Here is an 18,031-nt window from a genome sequence, read left to right on the forward strand (position 1 = left end):
GCTACTGCTGAAGCGCGCTGCGGACGTGGCCGAGGCCCTGTACAGCGCCCCCCGCGCGCCCGCGCCGCTGGGCTCCCTGGCCCCGAGCCACCCGCACCCCGCCGTGGTGGGCATCAATGCCTTCAGCAGCCCGCTGGCCATCGCCGTCGGGGACGCCACGCCGGGACCGGAGCCGGGTGCGTTTCCCCACTCCTCGCCCTCCTGGAGGGCCCCGAGGCGGGGCGCCCCTTGCCTGCCTGCGGTGCTGCCCTGACCGCCGCTTTCTCTTAGGCTACGCGCGCAGCTGCAGCAGCGCGTCCCCCCGCGGGTTCGCGCCCAGCCCCGGGTCGCAGCAAAGCAGCTACGGCAGTGGCCTCGGCGCTGGCCTCGGCGGTTACGGGGCGCCAGGCGTGGCCGGCCTCGGCGTGCCGGGGTCTCCTAGCTTCCTCAATGGCTCTACGGCCACCTCACCCTTCGCCAGTGAGTGTCCCCTGCCCACGGAGGGAGAGACGGGGGCTCTGGGAAGGAGAATGGGGCTCCGTCCTGCCCCCTCCCAGCCCATGGGGGAAGGGAGCCTTCCAGCCACTGTCCCGGGAGTAACAGCCCTCTCCGCGTGCCGTTGGGGGCCCGCCCCTCAACCCCCGGCCGGGAGCAGTTCTTGCACCTTCCGCTCTTTGCAGACCTCAGTTGTACACATCACTTCTCGCCCTCCCACCTTTCCAGCGTTTGCTAGGTTTTCGGGCGGTGCTTGGCGCCCCCTGCCGGCAGCCTGATGAAACTCAGGGCTCAAGAAAAGGTCGCTTCCACCTGGTCCCGCGACGGGGTGGGACCCTGGGTCTCAGAGGCCAGAGTCAGAGAGGGGAAGGTGTGTCCCTGATATTCGGGGACAGAGCCAGAGGATTCTGGATTCAGAATAGCTGGGTTTGGATATTCAAATCAAGAGCTTTCTGACATTCAGCTAGTTACTTTGGGTGTCTGAACTTCAGTTTTGTCTGTAAAAGGGGATCTACATCACCCTCTTGCCTGGAACTGTCCTCTTTTTTGGAGGTGCTTAAGGGGACCAGGCAATCCAGAAGAGTCTGTGATTTCACAGCCCCAGCTCTGTGGACACTGACTATCCGCTGTCGCGTGAGTGGGACAGCTGAGTGCTGCCTGGGTGGGCCACAGGCGATGGTACTTAGGCCAGTTTGCACGGCTTTTAAGTCGCTCCTTTCAACACCAAGTTTCAGAACAGTCCGTTTACAAGGTCTCTTAGCTTACCTATTCAGTAGACATTTATAAAGCACCCACTTTGCGCAAAACACCAGACACCAGGTTGGAGGATAATCACCTCCAAATCTGCCAGGTGCAAAACGGTGTGCACCTCAGGTCCTGCAGAGGCTGCTGAGAGGCAGGAGGAAACAGCTGCCTGAGAGGCTGCTGGTGGCTTTTCCTGCAGTTCTGGTGCCGGTCCTTTGTCTTGCTTTTGTTACTGCTGAGGACTGTCTGGTTTTGTTACTGCTGGTCAGCTGTCTGGCCTTCCTTGGCTGACCTACGCTTTCTGGCTGTGGGTTTGAGCCTGGCTCTCTCCTCTTGGCCCAGGGCTTAACTTCTGGGACCCAAAGCCCTATATGCCAGCTTCCACAGGGGCCACGGCCCTCTGGTGTCCTTCCCAAGACCCCGATCCTTCCTGACCCTTTGCTCGGGTCGGGTCCCACTGCTCCAGCTTCTCTTCAGCTCTGGGACAGCATGCTGACAACCACTCTCCAGATACCCCCAGATTTGACACCGGTGGGTCTGGAATGCCAACTCCTCCCCCTCCCCCCGCCGCCCCACCACGCAGTGCAGTCAACCGTGGAGAACTAAGAACTCTATCGCTGCTTAAACTCTGCCCCCAGCACTAGCTGGGAACACCCTGGACTCACTTGGAGACTAGACTCATCTCGTCATATTTCTCGACCAGGATCACGGGGCTCCCTGTCCACTCCTTGTGGCACAGCTCCAGGGGGGTCATTCTCACTGCATTTGCCAGGATTTTCCTGAGAAGAGGTATCTGGAATTGCCCCTACCCAGGGGCTTTGGGGCTGCCTATTTGGGCCCTCTCACTCTTCCCCTTCTGCCACCAACAGCCTGTTCCGACCCACTGTGCCGGGGCTATTCAAGTTACAAAATATGGGCCCTGGGCCTTGAGCTAGAAAGGGTACATTTCTTACATTTGTCTCAAGCCATCCATGGAGCTCCGTGGGTCTCATAGGCAAGCACTGAGCATGCCCAATGGAGAGGGCCATCATGGGCTGAGGACATCTGGAAGGGGGCAGCTGTTGAAGGCACTCTTGTATCAAAGTAGTGAGGCGGGCAGGGGAAGGGATGGCTCTGATACCAAAGGAGGCCTCTCTGGCCATTGCTTTTCCCCTCACCCTTGCTCCAGTGCCAGCTGCTTAGACAACACTCAAAACATCACCCATTGGTACTTAGAAGAGCGAGACAGGGACTTGTGTTCAAATGAACGTGTTGAAAGATGCCCTGGTCTGGATGGAGGCGCAGGCCAAGTCTGCATGGAAGGGCCAGGCACAGCCCTAGCGGCTAAGGGGCAGGAGAACAGGAAGATCTGAGGATGTGGGTTCCTAGGCCTTTCTTTGAAAGCGACCAGCTAGAAGAGGGAGCCTGTTGTGGAGAATGTTAGGGTTCTTGTGTGAGCTACGATCCTGGAGAGAAGCCTTGTGTCAGGAGCCCGTGTGCAGCCCTGATCACCTGCCCCTGCTCTGCACTGAGCCCTGGCCTTTGACACTAATCTTCATGCCCACAGGTCCACCAAAGTTTCTTTGCATCTCAGAGTCCCAAGTTTTTCGGCAGGAACCCCAACCCGTTCCCTCTCTTGCTCATCCCTCATCTACAGAGGCATCTCCTAGTGTTTGATTTTTTGGATAATCTGGTTCTGTTTTTGCTTTTGCCTAACTGGCCCTGTTAGTTCCAGCCCTGATAGAGTCTCTAGAACACCCCCCGACCCCCACCAAAGATGAGTGCTGGCCCGGGAGCCTAGAGACCCCCAGCCAACTGCAGACCTTGCTCTCCCTTAGTCTCCCCAGGACCCTCACTGCCCCAAGTGAGGCCCGAGCCTGGCGCCCAGGTCAGCAGCAGGTGCAGGGCCCCGACCACGTTGCTCACTCTGGTGCTGTCTTCCTGTTGTGTCTCCCACCACCTCCCCTGCTGCACCTGCCCCTCCCCGCCCCGCCCCGGAGTCATGCCCTCTAGCCCCCCGCTGGCCGCTGCCTCCTCCATGTCCCTCCCGGCCGCTGCCCCCACCACCAGCGTCTTCTCCTTCTCGCCTGTCAACATGATCTCCGCTGTCAAACAGAGGAGCGCCTTCGCTCCCGTGCTGCGCCCACCCAGCTCCCCACCCCAGGCCTGCCCCAGAGCCCACGGAGAGGGGCTTCCAGGTGAGTGACCCACCCTGGCCCTCTGTCGCCTGGTGGAGCGGCGGGGCTGGCGGGACCCACATTTCACCAGAGTTGGGTGACCACTTCTCCCTGAAGGATACAGAGCAGGATGCTCCGCTGTGGCCAGACATCCATCTGAACCCACATCCCTTGCATGTACAGCTTGGGGTGGGCGCTAGTCTGGATACCCTCGAATGCCATGTGGGAAGGTCTGAAAACCACTCCAGGGCCCCTCCCCACTCAGCTGAGCCTAGAGGGGCCACCCAACCCTGCAGGCATCCGACAGGGCTGCGTGCCTCCCTCTGCCCACCAGGGGGCAGCACACACCGCTCTCCCCGACCGGTCCTCCTGGGTGGAAGGGAACTGAAGGCAGAGGTGGTTTGCCCAGCCGGTCTCTGGGTTTGCCCAGCCTCCTGGGTGGGGGGGAGGGGCCACCCCACCCTACCTCGTCAAGAGACAGAGACCACGTGGTCTCCCTTTCCTCAGGTCACTAGTGCAACGGTTGTGATGTGTCATTTATCAGTCTCCAAATGAACATCCAAAAGGGCTCTAGCCAGGAAATCGGGTGATTCTTAGGGAAGCCTTGTTAGTTAGCGCCCTGGGGTCTGGGGTGATGTGAGGGGACACAGAGTATTTTTGCCTTTTTTTTTTTTTTGCAAGTTTGGGGTATTTTTATTTAAGTTTGGGGTAATTTTAACCTAAGTGTGTCCAGAACTAAAAATGTGCGGGGTGGAGAAAGTCAGGGCGGCCAGCGCAGAGGACCACAGCAGGGTGGGGTGAGGTGTGGGGGAAGCGGTGAGTTTAGGGGAGACAGGAGAGGGTCACAGCTGCTGTGGGGCCTCAAGGGTGTCTGTACCCCCCACAGGTGGCCTCTTTTCCTTTCTGCCAGGCACTTGGGCACCTCCCTCCACCCCTTGAGAGGGTCCCTCTGAAGGTAGCAGGGCTGGGGGCAGGAGCCCAGAGTAACCTCTCTCCAAGGAGGGAGTTTGGGGAGCAAGGACACAGGGCTTCACTTCCTCAGAGGCCTGAGAGGTGTCTCCCCCAAGTGTCGGCCATGCTGGCCTCAGACACTGCAAGGGCTGGTGACTACGTCCAGGGCTCTCCACTGCTCGGCCCTCAGAAGGTACCAGAAGCCTCAGGCTGTCCCCTGCCCAGAAGGGGACAGGCAGTGAAATTCCCTGACAACACAGGCTTACGGTTCCTTGCTTCCCACAGACCAGCCTTTTGAGGATTCTGACAAGTTCCACTCTCCAGCCCGGGGGCTTCAGGGTCTGGCTTACTCCTAATGACGGTAGGTTCCTGCTTGGATCCTGCCTCCTCCCCTGGCCCTTGATGGGCCCCGAAGACCCTCCCAGGGCTGGGAGGTGGGCTCCAGGTCCCCCTCTGCAGGGCTGTTGGGCCCCACAGCGTACCCCAGTGCTCCCGGCCCCCTGGCAGCCAGCCTTTCTCCAGGACCTTCTTCTCTTGCTCTCCCCGCTAGGTCGGCAGGTGTTGCCCCACTGAGCCCGGACTGGAGGTTCCTCTGGGATTCACACCCTTGCCCGGGGTGGTGGCCCGGACAGATGCAGGGCCGGCTGCGACAGACCTCAACCCATGGGCCTGAGCCGGAGACTCTCAGTTCAGGGACTCCCAGACCCTGTGGGGACCCCCGGCCCCCGGCCCACGGCTTCTCACTCTCCCTTTCTCGGGGCTGGTCAGAAGCCCCTGCGCTGCGCTGTGCTGATGCTCTTGGAGGAAGAGGGTCCCCGGGAGGCGCCGCACTGCCTGGCCACACACACTAGGTCAGTTCCTCTGGAAGAGATGGCTCTTGTGCAGACCTGGGACAAGGGGCGACCGGCAGTGGGGTGAGGACTGTGGGGAAAAGGACAGCTCAGGGAGTGGTGGCCTGGGGAGGTCCTGTGTGCATCTGACCCATCTCAGCGCCCCGACCTCTCCCCCACAGCAAGGGGGTGCCTGCAGCCTCAAGAGGCCTGCCTAGGCTCCCATGGAGCTCCCAGCGCCACCCCCCTTTGAGGCCTGAGCACTCACGCTTGCCACATCATCAGTCCAGTGAAGCTCTGAGCATGGAGGGTACAGACGAGGGGTGCCAGGTGCGCGGAATTATGGGTTTGCCCCCCGTGGATGTTCGTGGACTCTGGCTGCCATGCACTTGCGTCTGGCTGGCCCTGTAGAACCGTGGAAGGGGCTCAGCCACCCTTCGCCTCACGCTCTGCTGAGGCTGGAGAGAACACAACAATAAACACAGATGCAGGTGGCCGCTGGGCCTCTCTTGCCTGCTTCCTTGGCGTGGGTCTGCTTTTCTCAGCATTTCTGCAGCTCCCCTGGGGACCCCCCACATCATGCCCCTAGGAAGCCATCCGGCAGCTTGGGCCTTTTCAACCACCCCAGAATTCAACAAGCAAGTGTTCCCTGCCCCTTGTCTGCTCTCTGGTACGTGGGGTGCAGGCTGCCAGGCCCAAGGACCCAAGACCCAGACTCAACACCCAGACTGGGCTAGGAGCACAGTCTGGCCACTGGGGACTCAATCCCTCAACTGTATGGCCAGGGCCAAGGTGGAAGTTGCCAGAAGGACATTGCTGGAAACTAGGCTGAGCAATCAATACTCCCCAGAAGTGCATAGCTTCTATGTGAAGTTCTTCCCGACCAGGCCTGCTGGCCTCACCTAGGCTGGGTGGGGCAGGTTTGGAACACAGGGCTGACTACAGCCACTTCTCAGCGCCCCTCCTCCCTCCCCAGCCTAGGCACTTTCCATCTCAGAGTTTGGGAGCAGGAATGGTGAAGAAACAAGTTTCCCAGGCTTGCTCACACTCCCCCCAAGAAGGAAGCCCACTTGCCCCTGAAATGTGACCGGTAGACCCAGAGGTCTAAGTTTGAGATGGAAGCCACCGGACGATGTTTGACCCATTGTCCCTGGAGCGTGTGTCCACCCCCACCTCAGCACCCCTCCCCTCCAGCTTCTGGAAGCCCTGTCCTTCCCGTCGTGTGCCCACCCCCTGCAGCCCGCTGCCCAGTAGACCCCCGTGGCAAGCGGGCTGTGGCCTGTGTTCTTGGCTTGTACCTGAGGCTCCTCGCCTGACCCACACCTGGCGAGGGTTCCCACTGCGGCCCCCCTGGGGGCACCCTCCAGGTGAGCCGCTGCAGAGCTCCAATCCAGACTGGATGAGGGGCTAACTGGGCTCACGCTGGCTCCCGGGATGGTCAGGTGTTCCGGCGGGACGGGGAGGGCCCTCTCTCCACGAGCTCACAAACCGTGCTCACGCCACCGTGAGTGTCCACATCGCCGACAGCGGGCAAAGCCAACCGCCTGTGAGGTCGCTGTGGACTCAGCAGCGTCCTCCCCAAATCCATACACTGAACCAGCCCCCGGCCCACGTGACTGTCTTTGGAGCTAGGGCCTTCCAGGAGGTGCTTCAGACCAAGGAAGGCCATGAGAGGGGCCCTAATATGACAGAACAGGGTCCTGTCAGAGGGGACCCTGCCCCCAGGTCGGGCCTAGCGGGTAGGTGGCTGCCTACAAGCCGGGAAGAGGGTTCTCACCAAGCACCAGGGCAGCTGGCGCCTTGGTCCGGGGCTGCTAGTTTTTTCAGAACTATGAGAAATAAATTTCTGTTGTTTAAAGCCCCCCCAGTCTGCAGTGTTTTTTGTGGCAGCCCGGGCTGACTCACACTGTTCTTTCTCACGTGTCTTAGTTTTGGTTCCCCTAGAAACTGCACCAGAGGCAAGTTTCCTGCTGGAGGACTCTGGGAGACAGGGTTGATGGCACTTGAGGGCTCCCCATGCGAGGGACAGAAGGGCTGGGACCCTCCCGCCTTAGGGCTGCCCCCAGGAGGCTGCCCCTCTGGCACCCTCCTCACGCCTCCCAGGTGCAGGGCAAGGCCACCAGTAAGGCCTTTGTTGTTAGGCTTTTGTTGTCAGATTGTATGAACAAGTTCCTGGAGGGCATCTGGGCAGGGCACCAGCTTCTGTGCCACCCAACTACCAGCATCAGTACAAGCGCTGCTCAAGACTGCCACTCGGATGAAAACTGTCAACAAAAGGGCATCCCTGGTGGCGCAAGGGGTTAAGTCTCAATTCTAGCAAGCCACTGCAACACCATTTCGATCCCCGGCCCAGGAGCTGACCCACACGGTGCAGCAGATCTCTCCTGTCTCGCCGGTGCTCCCCTCAGCAGTGTGTTTCAGTAGATTTGCCTGTTCTGCTCCCCACTCTGCCTCTGGTGAACCCTCTCACCCCTGCACCTCTGGCGTGTACCCCAGTTCTGTATGCATAACTAAAATAAAATCTTAAAAAAAGAAAGAAAGAAAACTCAACAAAAGTTGGCATCACATCAGCCTTTTTGTAGCCAACAAATCGGTGACAATCAGTCAAATTGGACTGTGAGTCATGGGTCAGCACAAGACAAGCTCGCAGGCAATCCTAAGTCTCCGTCTGGTTGCCAACTAAGCAACCCAGGAATTTCCTGGCTTCGTGGATTATTACCTCCCTGACTTCCCACATTCTTTCGTCACAAGTTACTCCATTCTCAATAGTTCAGCAATCCTGAGTGTGAGGGTGATGTTAGGTCGAGAGGCAGAAACAATCTGGATCTTACACAAATCTGTGTAGCTCGGAGACCCCACAGCCAACAAATGTTATCCCATGACCGCTTCTTATTTCCACGACTGCCCTGAGGCCTTGGGCATGGGACAGACTTGCTTAGTTCACTGGAATTGACCCCTACAGCTGGGTGCCCCACATGAGCGAAGGACATCCCACTCTTGGCTCCAATGCCTACGTTCAGGGTGGCATTATTCACCTGGAATGGAGGTTGTCTTAAAATAGATTCCCCCAGAAGGCCCTCCCTGGTGGTGTGACCGGTTGGGACACAGCACTGCAAGCTGGCCACAGATGCTTCAGTGCGAGTTCGATCCCCAGCCCCGGAGGTGACCCACATGGTGTGGCAGACCTCTCCTGACCCGCCCGCTGCTCCCCTCAGCAGTGTACTTCGTCAGTCTGCCAGTTCTGCTCCCCACTCTGTCTCTGGTGAATCCTCTCACGGCCCCTGCACCTCTGGCCTGTACCCAAGTTCTTTATGTGTAAATAAATAAATCTTTCTAAATAATAGATTCCCCCAGGGGTAGAAACTGGGACAAGGATTTGGGTTCACAGGGTTTATCTGGGAGGTGAGCTCAGAAATCACCGGTGAGGAAGGAGGGAAGAGAGACAAGGAAGGAAAGAAAGCCCAAGCAAGTTATGCTGTGAGTTCTGTGGAGTTTAATCCCACCAGGGAACTCTGAAAACCCACACAAAACCCATGAGATTCCCCCACCTAGGGAGTGGAGGAGGGACACACCGACCTCTGTGAGTGGGAGGGCGACTTTGGAGGCAGAGGAGGAAAGCCCCAAGGTTGGCAAGGGTCTCTGGGGACGTCCACGGCTGGCCCAAGGTCCCGGAGCCACAGAAGGCTCTCGGGTGAAGAGCTGCAGGTGCTGGCGGATGGACTCAGAGAGGTGGACTATGAAGAGGTCCAGGTGGGGGTTCTACGGGGGCAGAGTATCTGCCCTGGAGATGGCCGCTGCCTGTCATGCTGGGGAAGAGGAAGTTGGCTGTTCCTCGCTGAATTAAGTCAAGTGAATTTCCCTTGACCTACAGGTCCCACCTCTCCTGGAACCAGGTGACAGATCTTCCGAGACTGTTTCTACTTGAGGTAGCAAGATGCAAGGTGACCAATGGACCCTTGTCAGCTTCAACCCATCCTCCAGGTTCTTTCCCCATGGGGTCAACAGACCTAGGGGCAGGCAGGGAGTCAGAGATTTGGCCCCTTGCCCTTCAGAGAGAGCGTCTCCGGGAAGCCCTCTGGTCTCTTCTCACACGTTTCCCAGCAGAGGCACCCAGCAGAGGCAGATGGCTGTGTTCTGCGCCCTGCCTTGGGGTTGGCAACCTCTGGGACTGCATTTGGCTCAGACAGAGCCCGCTGTTTGCAAGACTCACAGACAGGCTGACTATTCCCCAAAACATTCCCTTTTCCCCAGCCGCACCCATATTGGTGAAGCCCTTAATGTCTTTGAAAAAGAAAAATCCCCAGAATGAAACCTGCCATGCAGTGGGGAAAGGCAGTGTTTGCCGTCAGTGCCACGGGGTCTACTGGGTATTCATGTGAGAAACTTAAACCTGACCCCTCTCTCATACTACGCACGCAAGTCAAATCCGGGTAGTCTGTGAAAGCTGAACAAAGCTTCACGCTCTTGAAGAGAAACTGGAAGCCTCTTGTCAGAGTCAACGCCAACATCTCTCTCTCTCTCTACTGCTTTATCAACCTTAAAATGAGGATTTTGAACATATTCGAGGTATTTCAGAGAACTCCAAATTTCTTTTCCTTAAGACAACTTTACTAGGTAACAGAGAGTCCACAGACCCCACTCACGCTCTCCCCTAGAAAGGACATGCTTTTTGGTTAGTCTTTCTCTGAACCCCCTGCTTCTCAGCTCGGGTAGTCCACTCCCCCTCACACCTCACCCCTCTGTGCTCATGCCCCGGTGCTCCCTTCCTCTGTCACTGCCTCGGTGGCAGTAGCAATACCCACTGGGTGAGAAAGGAATAAGTCATCTCTTTGAAGTCATCAGCTTTGAAGACTGGTGCTCACAGGAGACCCCCAACATAAGGGGCAGCAGTCAGACCTTCCTACCACTCTCCTCCTTCACTCTTATTATGAGTTTTTAATAATTATAACCTCTTAGTGAAATGGACACAGAGTTATCAGTCTTTTCTTGGTGGTTAGCGCTTCTTGTGCCCTTTCAACAAATCTTTACCTACCCCACATGTGGAGAGCCAATGGGCTCATCACCACTTACTAAAATGACCACTTTTTTTCCCACTATGTTTTAGGGGACACCTGTCCCCTAAATAATCAAGTCCATATATAGTATGAGTCTGTTAACAATCCGTGTTCTGGTCTTCTTGGCTATCTTTAAACCAATACTGCTCTATCTTAATTACTTTAGCTTTATAGAATCTCTTCTTTTTTGCCTTAAAACAACAGTGACTTACTATAAGACAGTTTCTGTAGAAGTCCAGACATAGTGTAACAGTTTCTTTGCTCTGCTTTACACAGACCACATTGGTTTCCACTCCCAAGCACATTCTTATGTTGCCAGAATTTAGTTCCTTCGGGTCATAGGACTGCGATTCCCAGTTTCCTTCCTGGCTGGGCGGGGAGGGGTAGCCTGCTGGATTGACGGTCGCAGCAACAGCCAAGGGGAAGGTGGAGGGACTCCAAGTGCCAGACAGAACAGAGACTTCATGACACTGAAGATCTAGAAGCTTCCCAGCTGGGCACCCACACGAACACCATTTTGTTCACATTCCCTGGGCTATTTTATTCCTTGAGAGAAATGAACCAAGTGTGTGAAAGGGGAAGGGAAAATGCCATCAGCTCTGTTATTCCTTGGGGCCTGCACCCTGACATCTTGTTCTCCAAGCCACTCCTTCCCACCCACTCCCCCTGCCCCCCTGGAGGGAGCACTGCTCCTGCATCCCCTTGGGTTGTGCCCCAAGCCCCAAGGCTGGGCTGCCAAGGCTCCAGGACTGAGTTGGAGGAAGCGGCTGCTGCCAGGAGAAAGGAGGTGTGGCTGCCACCCCACCCGAGGGACTGTCAAGGGCTGGCCATGAAATTGCGGCCAAAGACCCTCAGGGTCAGGCAGCCAGCCCATGAACCCAGTTCCCAGAGGCCAGTTCCATCTCGGGATGGAGCGCAGGAAAGCTGCTGGCCTGGGTCCCTGCTCCTGCTGCCTTTCTTGGGGTTCCATCCACCTGGGAGCCTGGCTCCCTTTACATGTCTACCCACCCTCCCAGAGTTTGAGTTCTCCTTCAGGTCCATAGAGGAGGGTCCAGCCACCTTTGGGTTGGCAATGACTCAAGCGCAGGCAGCTCTGGCTTCTGTGGTGCAAGCTGGTTTGTTCTGGATGGCTTCCCAGGCCCTTCCTGGATGCAGGCCAGTGGGCCACCTTGCCAAGACAAATTATGGCGAGGGTGAAATGTGGCAGAGAAGCTGCTGAGCAGGCCTGAACCTGGCAGTCCTGTCCATGCTCCTCTTGCGGGCCCACAGCAGAGAGCCCTGCAGGACCAGGTACAGGTGTGCAGGGGCAGCCAGGCATCCCTCTGCCCCTTTGCTGATCTTTCTTGATCTCACCTGAAAGCCTAAAATCCATAATCAAGACTCCAAGTTAGCAATTCCTCCAACCCACTTTCTGGGCTAACGAGTCCCTCCAGAGCAGGAGGCAGAAGAGGGGGCCAGCAGGAGGAGTGTGTGCCCACGGCTTGCCCTCGGCCCACTCACTTAGATCGGGCTCCTTGGAGGTAGAAGCTGAAATGGGGAGATGGGGGTATGGGAAAGAAAGGAGGGGGGAACGGCCAGGCAGAGGAGGGGCAAGGCAAGAGAGTGGCCCCAGCAGGAGACCAGCAGGACCCCTGGTGAGCTCTGGAAGCTGAAGGCACTGCAGTCACCCACTTTGTGGCAAGGACGTGGTTGTCATATGCCTGTCTGGTCAGTCACCGTCGGCTTCCAGGTGGCCAAGAGAAGGCAGCTCTGAGCTGTTCGCAGCCAGCAGTCCTCACAGTTTGGAAGGGGGGTACTGGCTGCTAAGGAGGAGCTAGAGGAGACTCGACGGGACCGCCAAGAAAACGCGTGAGTCTTCCTGTCTAATACCGTGACTTGTCCTGGGGCAAGGGCACCCCTTCTGTTTCAAAGGGGGTTGCAGAGAGTGTCCTGGTTGTCGCCAAGCAAAGGGCAGGTGCAGAGAGTGTCCTGGAAGAAAACCGAAGGCAACCCCGCAACAAAAGGGAAAAGGCCCCCCCAAGGGGCAACCCCGGGAAGGCCGGGGGGCCGGCCAACGGCCAAAACCAAGGCCCCCCAACGAAGGCCCCCCCCCCGGCCCCCCCATCCGCACCCCTGCAACTCAGCTTGGGCCCCTTTCCTCCTGCAGGGGAGGCATGGCAGCCTTGCCTCCCTCCGGTCTCTTTCCAAGACACCTTGGCATCAACTCCTGCTTCTCTTGGCCTTCCCTTTTGATACTCAAAAGCCAATTTCCAAAACAAAATAAAAGTTACTGAACCTGCTCTGTTTCCCTCGCTGAACTGCTGGGACAACGATCTTCATTCTCCTCTGGGCGAAGTGGACACACTGGTGACTAGGAGGAAGGTCACAGAAGTGAGAGGAGAGGCATTCAAGAGCAGGTGGTACGTGCCTGGGGGTCACCTTGGGGTGAGAGAGCAGAGGGCTCTGGGGGGCTCCGAGAATGGGGCACACAACTGGGACCCCATGCAGGATGGAAGCATTGGGAAAAAAGGAAGGGTGCATAGAAAGTCCTTTATGCACGAACCAAAACAAACAGAAGTGCAGTGAAGACATCTGAGGAGATGGAGTGGATGTGCTTTTCCCCATTTCTTTTGCCTAGCATAGATTCGAAGCCTGGACTTAGACCAGTCACACATCACTTAATGATGGGAGATTTCCTGAGATTTTGTGCTGCTGTGCACAGGTCAGAGAGTGTAATTACACAAACCTAGATGGCCTGGCCTGCAGCCTCCTGGTACAGCCCCTGACTGTCATGCATGCAGTGTTGCTGACCGAAACACTTGTGCATGCACGTGACTACCTACACAACAAGCAGAGGGACCCCGAAAGGTGAAGAAAAGGCAGAGCAGCTCAGATCTCAGCATCCGAGGAAAGACAGGGCAGTGGGGTCTCTGGGTTTTCTTTTTGGCTCCTGCACCCGGATATGGAATTGGAGAAGCCGGCAACCCAGAAATGCAGGCTGCTCTCCTGCCCAGCAACCAGGGAGGGGGACACGTGATGAGGGCATCGCTGTCAAGTTTGTTTCTCCTGGGGAGGCTCCTGGGAATATTTGGGTTGCCCTGGGGGACTCTGTGTCTTGGATGATCCGAAGGTGGGTGAAATAGATCTTTTTTCTTTTAGTGTGGTTGTGGACACCTTTCAGCAATGCTTTCTTAGCTTTGGCTCTGGTTCTGGCTTTGGCTCTGGTCCTGGCTCCGCTTCTGGCTCTGGCCCTGGTTCTCGCTTTGGATCTGGCTCTGACTCTGGCTTTGACTCTGGTCCTGGCCTCGGTTCTGGCTCTGGCCCTGGTTCTGGCTCTGGCTCTGGTTCTGGCTTTGACTCCAGGTCTGGCTCTGGCCTCGGCTCTGGCTCTGGCTCTGGGCAGGGCAGGAAACTTTGCTTTTGGCACTATCTTCGTAAAAAGCTCTTATTTTTCATTAAATTTAGATTTAATCCATTTTGAGTTAATTTTTGGTGATAGTATAAGTCATGGGTCAAACTTCATTCTTCTGCACATATATGTCCGATTTTAAAATATGTGATAAAACTACAGCAGTCAAAACTGTAGGTATTGGTGAAAGGATTGCTACATACCAACAGACTTAAACTTGTGGAAAAGACCCACAAATATGATCAATGCCTTGCTAATAAATGTATAAACACATTTCATTGCAGAAAGAAGTCTTTTCAACAAAAAGTGCTGGAAGAACTGGACCTGCATATGCCAAAAAAATAAGTTTCCGTTTACATTTCATGCATGTAAAAATTATCACCAAGGGGATTATAATCTAAGTGTAGTATGGGAAACGATAAAACACCCTAAAGAACAACATAGGAGAAAAGCTTCATGATTTTTGTTTAGCCTAAGAGTTCTTAGTCAGAAACAGGACAAAACAATGCTACCTGTAAAAGAAACCATTGATAAACTGAACTTTATTAACATTTAACATTTCTGCTCTGCAAGGAACACTGTTAAGAGAATAAAAAGGTGAGCCACTTTAGGAGACACATCAGACTAGATGCATATGACATTTGCATATGCAAAACTCAGAAAATAAGAAAACGTTTTTTAAAGTGGACTAAAGAACTCTCAAACCTCAACATTTAAAACAAAATACAGTGACAGGGCCTCTCTGGTGGCGCAGGGGGTTAAGTCTCAGCACTATAAAGCCATCCACAGCCACCATAGCATGGGTTTGAGCCTCAGCCAGGGAGCTGTCCCACATGGTGTAGCAGACCTTTCCTGCTCCCCTCCCCAGTGTATTTCAGTCAATCTGCCTGCCCCCCACTCTGTCTCTAGTCAATCCTCTCATCCCACTGCACCTCTGGCCTACACCCCAGCTCTTGTATGCATAAATAAATAAGGCAAATCTTTTGTGTGTGTAATTTAGAGTTGCTTTTTAAAGAAAGATTTATTTATTTATGCATACAAGAACTGGGGTACAGGGATGGAGGTGTGGGGAGGTGAGAAGATTCACCAGAGACAGAGTGGGAAACAGAACAGGCAGACTGACTGAAACACACTGCTGAAGAGAACAGCGGGTGAGACAGGAAAGGTCTGTTGCACCATGTGGGTCACTTTCCTGGCCAGGGATCAAACTCATGCTGCAGACCGCTTCATAGTGCTGCGCTTTAACCTCTTGTACTACCAGGGAGGCCCAAATAAAACAGATCTTTAAAAAAATACAATTGCCGGCCCTCCCTGGTGGTGATGCAATGGGTTGGACACAGCATTGCAAGCTAGCTGCAGCTGCTTCAGTACAATTCAGTCCCTGGCCCAGAGGTGACCCACATGGCGCAGCAGACCTCTCCTATCTTGCCTGCTGCTCCCCTCAGCAGTGTACTTCATCGAACTTCCTGTTCTGCTCCCCACTCTGGTGAATCCTCTCACCGCCCCTGCACCTCTGGCCGGTACCCCAGTTCTGTATGCACAAATAAATAAATATTTTAAAAAATACTAAAAAATATAAGATCACAAATAACATGAACAGATAGATATCTCACCAACGAGGAGATATGCTAGCTAATAAACACAAGAAAAGGTGCTCATGATAGTTAACCATTAGAGATCTTAAACGCACAACACGCTGTCACTACACACGCATCCTAGTAGCTAACACACTGGATAGTGTAATCCCAAATGGTGCTAAGTCTGTGGAAAAGTCAGCTTTCTCGTACATAGCGGGTAGGAAATGGTACAGAAGTGCTGGAAATGATTTGGCAGTTTTCACAAAACTAAATAGGCACTTATTGTATTACCCAGAAATCACACTTTTGGGGATTCACCCCAGAGAAATGAAAGCTTATGCTCACATGGAAACCTCCGCATGAGTGTTTATATTAGCTTTAAATGCTAACACTCCAGCAGCATGGTGGGGACCCCCCACCACATCCTGCTCCCCAATTATTGCTCTGTTATTCCCTTCAGAATCAATCACAATCCTGAATTTTATCATAACCATGTCTTTGTTTCTCTTTATTATTTTATCCCTCTTGCATCCACATGCAATATAATTCAATTTCCCTCTTGGGTTTTTCTTGCTTCACGCAACATTGTTTTTGTGTCGTGTATGTTGTATTTAGTGTTTATTTTCATTCCTGCATGCAATGCCATTGCATAAATGTACCATATTTCATTCTTCATTCTCTTGATGGGTACTCACACTGATTCCAGTTTAGTTCTATTACAGATAAAGCTGCCCTATGGGCCCTCCCTGGTGGTCAGCGGGTTAAGGCACAACACTACAAAGCTAGCCACAGCCACCTCAGCACAAGTTCAATCCCCAGCTAGGGAGGTGACCCACATGACACAGCAGACCTCTCCTGTCTCTCCCGCTGCTCCCCTCAGCAGTGTACTCATCAGTCTGCCTGTTCTGCTCCCCACTCTTGTCTCTGGTGAATCCTTTCACTATCCCTGCTCCTCTGGCCTGTACCCCAGTTCTGTCTGCATAAATAAATTACAAAAAAATAAAGCTGCTCTAAGCATTCATATATACTTTTGTACATGTGTAAGAATCTTGCTGAATATATTGTTCGTACACCCAGGAGTAGGGGTGTATGCACCCTTCAGCTTTACTAGGCTGTGCTGACAAGTCCTTCATCCTGTCCTGCATGTCTAGTGTAATACAAAGGCACACCCCGATAAGGACACACAAAAAAGTTTACTGGGCAGAATGTTTGGGCAAATAATGTCCCAAAGTGTCTGCAAGATGACTTACCAGGCCAAGCAGGGCTGTTATCATTGGTAAAAGAGCTCAAGCAAAGAACTTTTTAAATAAAATAAAAAGAAGCCCCAGGGCCCTCCCTGGTTGTGCAATGGGTTAAAGTGCAGCACTATGAAGCTGTCTGCAGTCACTGCTGCACGAGTTCAGTCCCCAGCCAGGGAGCCGACCCACATGGCGCGGCAGACCTCTCCTGGCCCGCCCGCTGCTCCCCTCAGCAGTGTACTTCATCAATCCACCTGTTCTGCTCCCCACTCTGTCTCTGGTGAATCCTCTCACCACCCCCACCCCTGCATCTCAGGCCTGTACCCCAGTACTTCTCTGTGTAAATAAATAAATCTTTAAAACAGGAGACAGTCCTCCTTCTAAGGTCACTTTACATCTTTTGGGGGGATACTGGGCCCCAGGAACTCACTGACAATGCTGTAGCGACAGGCACCTCCTGTCCCCTTCCCTGGCTGGGTGTGCTAGGCCCTCCCCTCCAGTTCTCAGGCCATTTTAGCTGCACTGAGCCAGCTGTTTCGAGGTTACCCAAGAGAGAAAGCCGCTGGAACATTCCAGCAGACAAGTGGGTGTGTTCAGTTATACCATTATCTAATAGCCCTTTCTGTTGTCTGCTTATTTTCTCTGTCCTTAAGTCAACTTTACAGATAGTACGATATTCACTTCTGCTACCCTGTGATTCATGTTTGCCTGGTACCTCTTTTTTCCTCCTTTTACTTTCAAGGTACTTTTACATTTAAAATGAGTTGCTTGCAGTATATAATTGCACCCTGTGTTTACACACACTCTGGCCAATAAACTGTACACTTAAATGCATTTTTCAATTGGCATATTAAGCTTCAATGAATAAAAAAAATTTTTTTTGAAAAAAGTGATATGCACAAAAGGAGTTGGGGTTCAGGGGAGAAGATGCAGGGTAACGCGGCACTAAGTCCCTCTTGATGATCTGAGAATGAAAATGTAAGAGCGGCAGAGACAGAGACACCGAGAAACACAGAGACGCACACAGCCAGCAGTGGGCAGAGATGACCTAGCACGTATGTGGGTCGGGGTCCTGGCTTGCCTGCTAGTAGCTCCCCCGTCCTGCCTCTGTGGGCCCCCGGGCTCCTCCAAAGGGTAGGGGAGCTGCTTCCTTGCCAGCGAGATTACCGCTAGATTTTGCCAGTGGACATCCTAGGCTGGAGATTAGAAAGCAGGACAAAGTTATTCTGTTTCTAGCGCTAGCCATGGTCAGTGACCAAAGGCGTGATCAAGGATGCTTGCAGATGGCTCAGGTGATGGTAGTGACACCTGCTTCAGCAGTGGCCCACATCAGCCAGCGGCTTTCTGCTATCTAGGTAAAACACCTTTCTCTTCCTCATCTAGCTCATCGAACACCCTGACCTCCAACTTTCAGCCGAAATTCCCCCATGCTTGAGATACTAGAAAGAATTGTTTTCCTCGGCCCTCCCTGGTGGCACAGCAGGTTAAAGCACAGCACTGTGAAGCTATCCACAGCAGCTGCAGTATGAGTTTGATCCCTGGCCAGGGGGGTGACCCACATGGCGCGGCAGACCTCTCCTGACCCGCCCGCTGCTCCCCTCAGCAATGTATTTCAGTGG

The 18,031-nt window shown here is 54.3% G+C and overlaps 1 protein-coding gene across 2 annotated transcripts in view; it reads left to right on the forward strand.

Moving 5' to 3' along the window:
• EBF4 (early B-cell factor 4) overlaps positions 1-7,011 on the forward strand; it is a 48,237-nt gene extending 41,226 nt beyond the window's left edge. Inside the window, exons 13-18 of one of the 2 annotated variants that reach the window (XR_001145707.1) lie at positions 1-176; positions 271-459; positions 3,198-3,395; positions 4,611-4,686; positions 4,876-5,176; positions 5,338-7,011. The exon at positions 1-176 is cut by the window's left edge and continues 1 nt beyond it. Coding sequence is in view for 1 of the 2 variants with exons in the window: in XM_012728361.1 (XP_012583815.1) it covers positions 1-176; positions 271-459; positions 3,198-3,395; positions 4,611-4,681 (634 nt within the window). In the remaining variant the exon portion in view is untranslated. Of the gene's footprint in view, positions 177-270; positions 460-3,197; positions 3,396-4,610; positions 4,687-4,875 lie in introns of both variants that reach the window. The other variant, XM_012728361.1, reaches the window with a different exon arrangement.
• Positions 7,012-18,031: the final 11,020 nt, after the last annotated feature.

The sequence above is a fragment of the Condylura cristata genome, unplaced genomic scaffold (genome assembly GCF_000260355.1).
Source record: "Condylura cristata isolate star-nosed mole 26May11 unplaced genomic scaffold, ConCri1.0 scaffold00022, whole genome shotgun sequence".
NCBI classification, from domain to species: domain Eukaryota; kingdom Metazoa; phylum Chordata; class Mammalia; order Eulipotyphla; family Talpidae; genus Condylura; species Condylura cristata.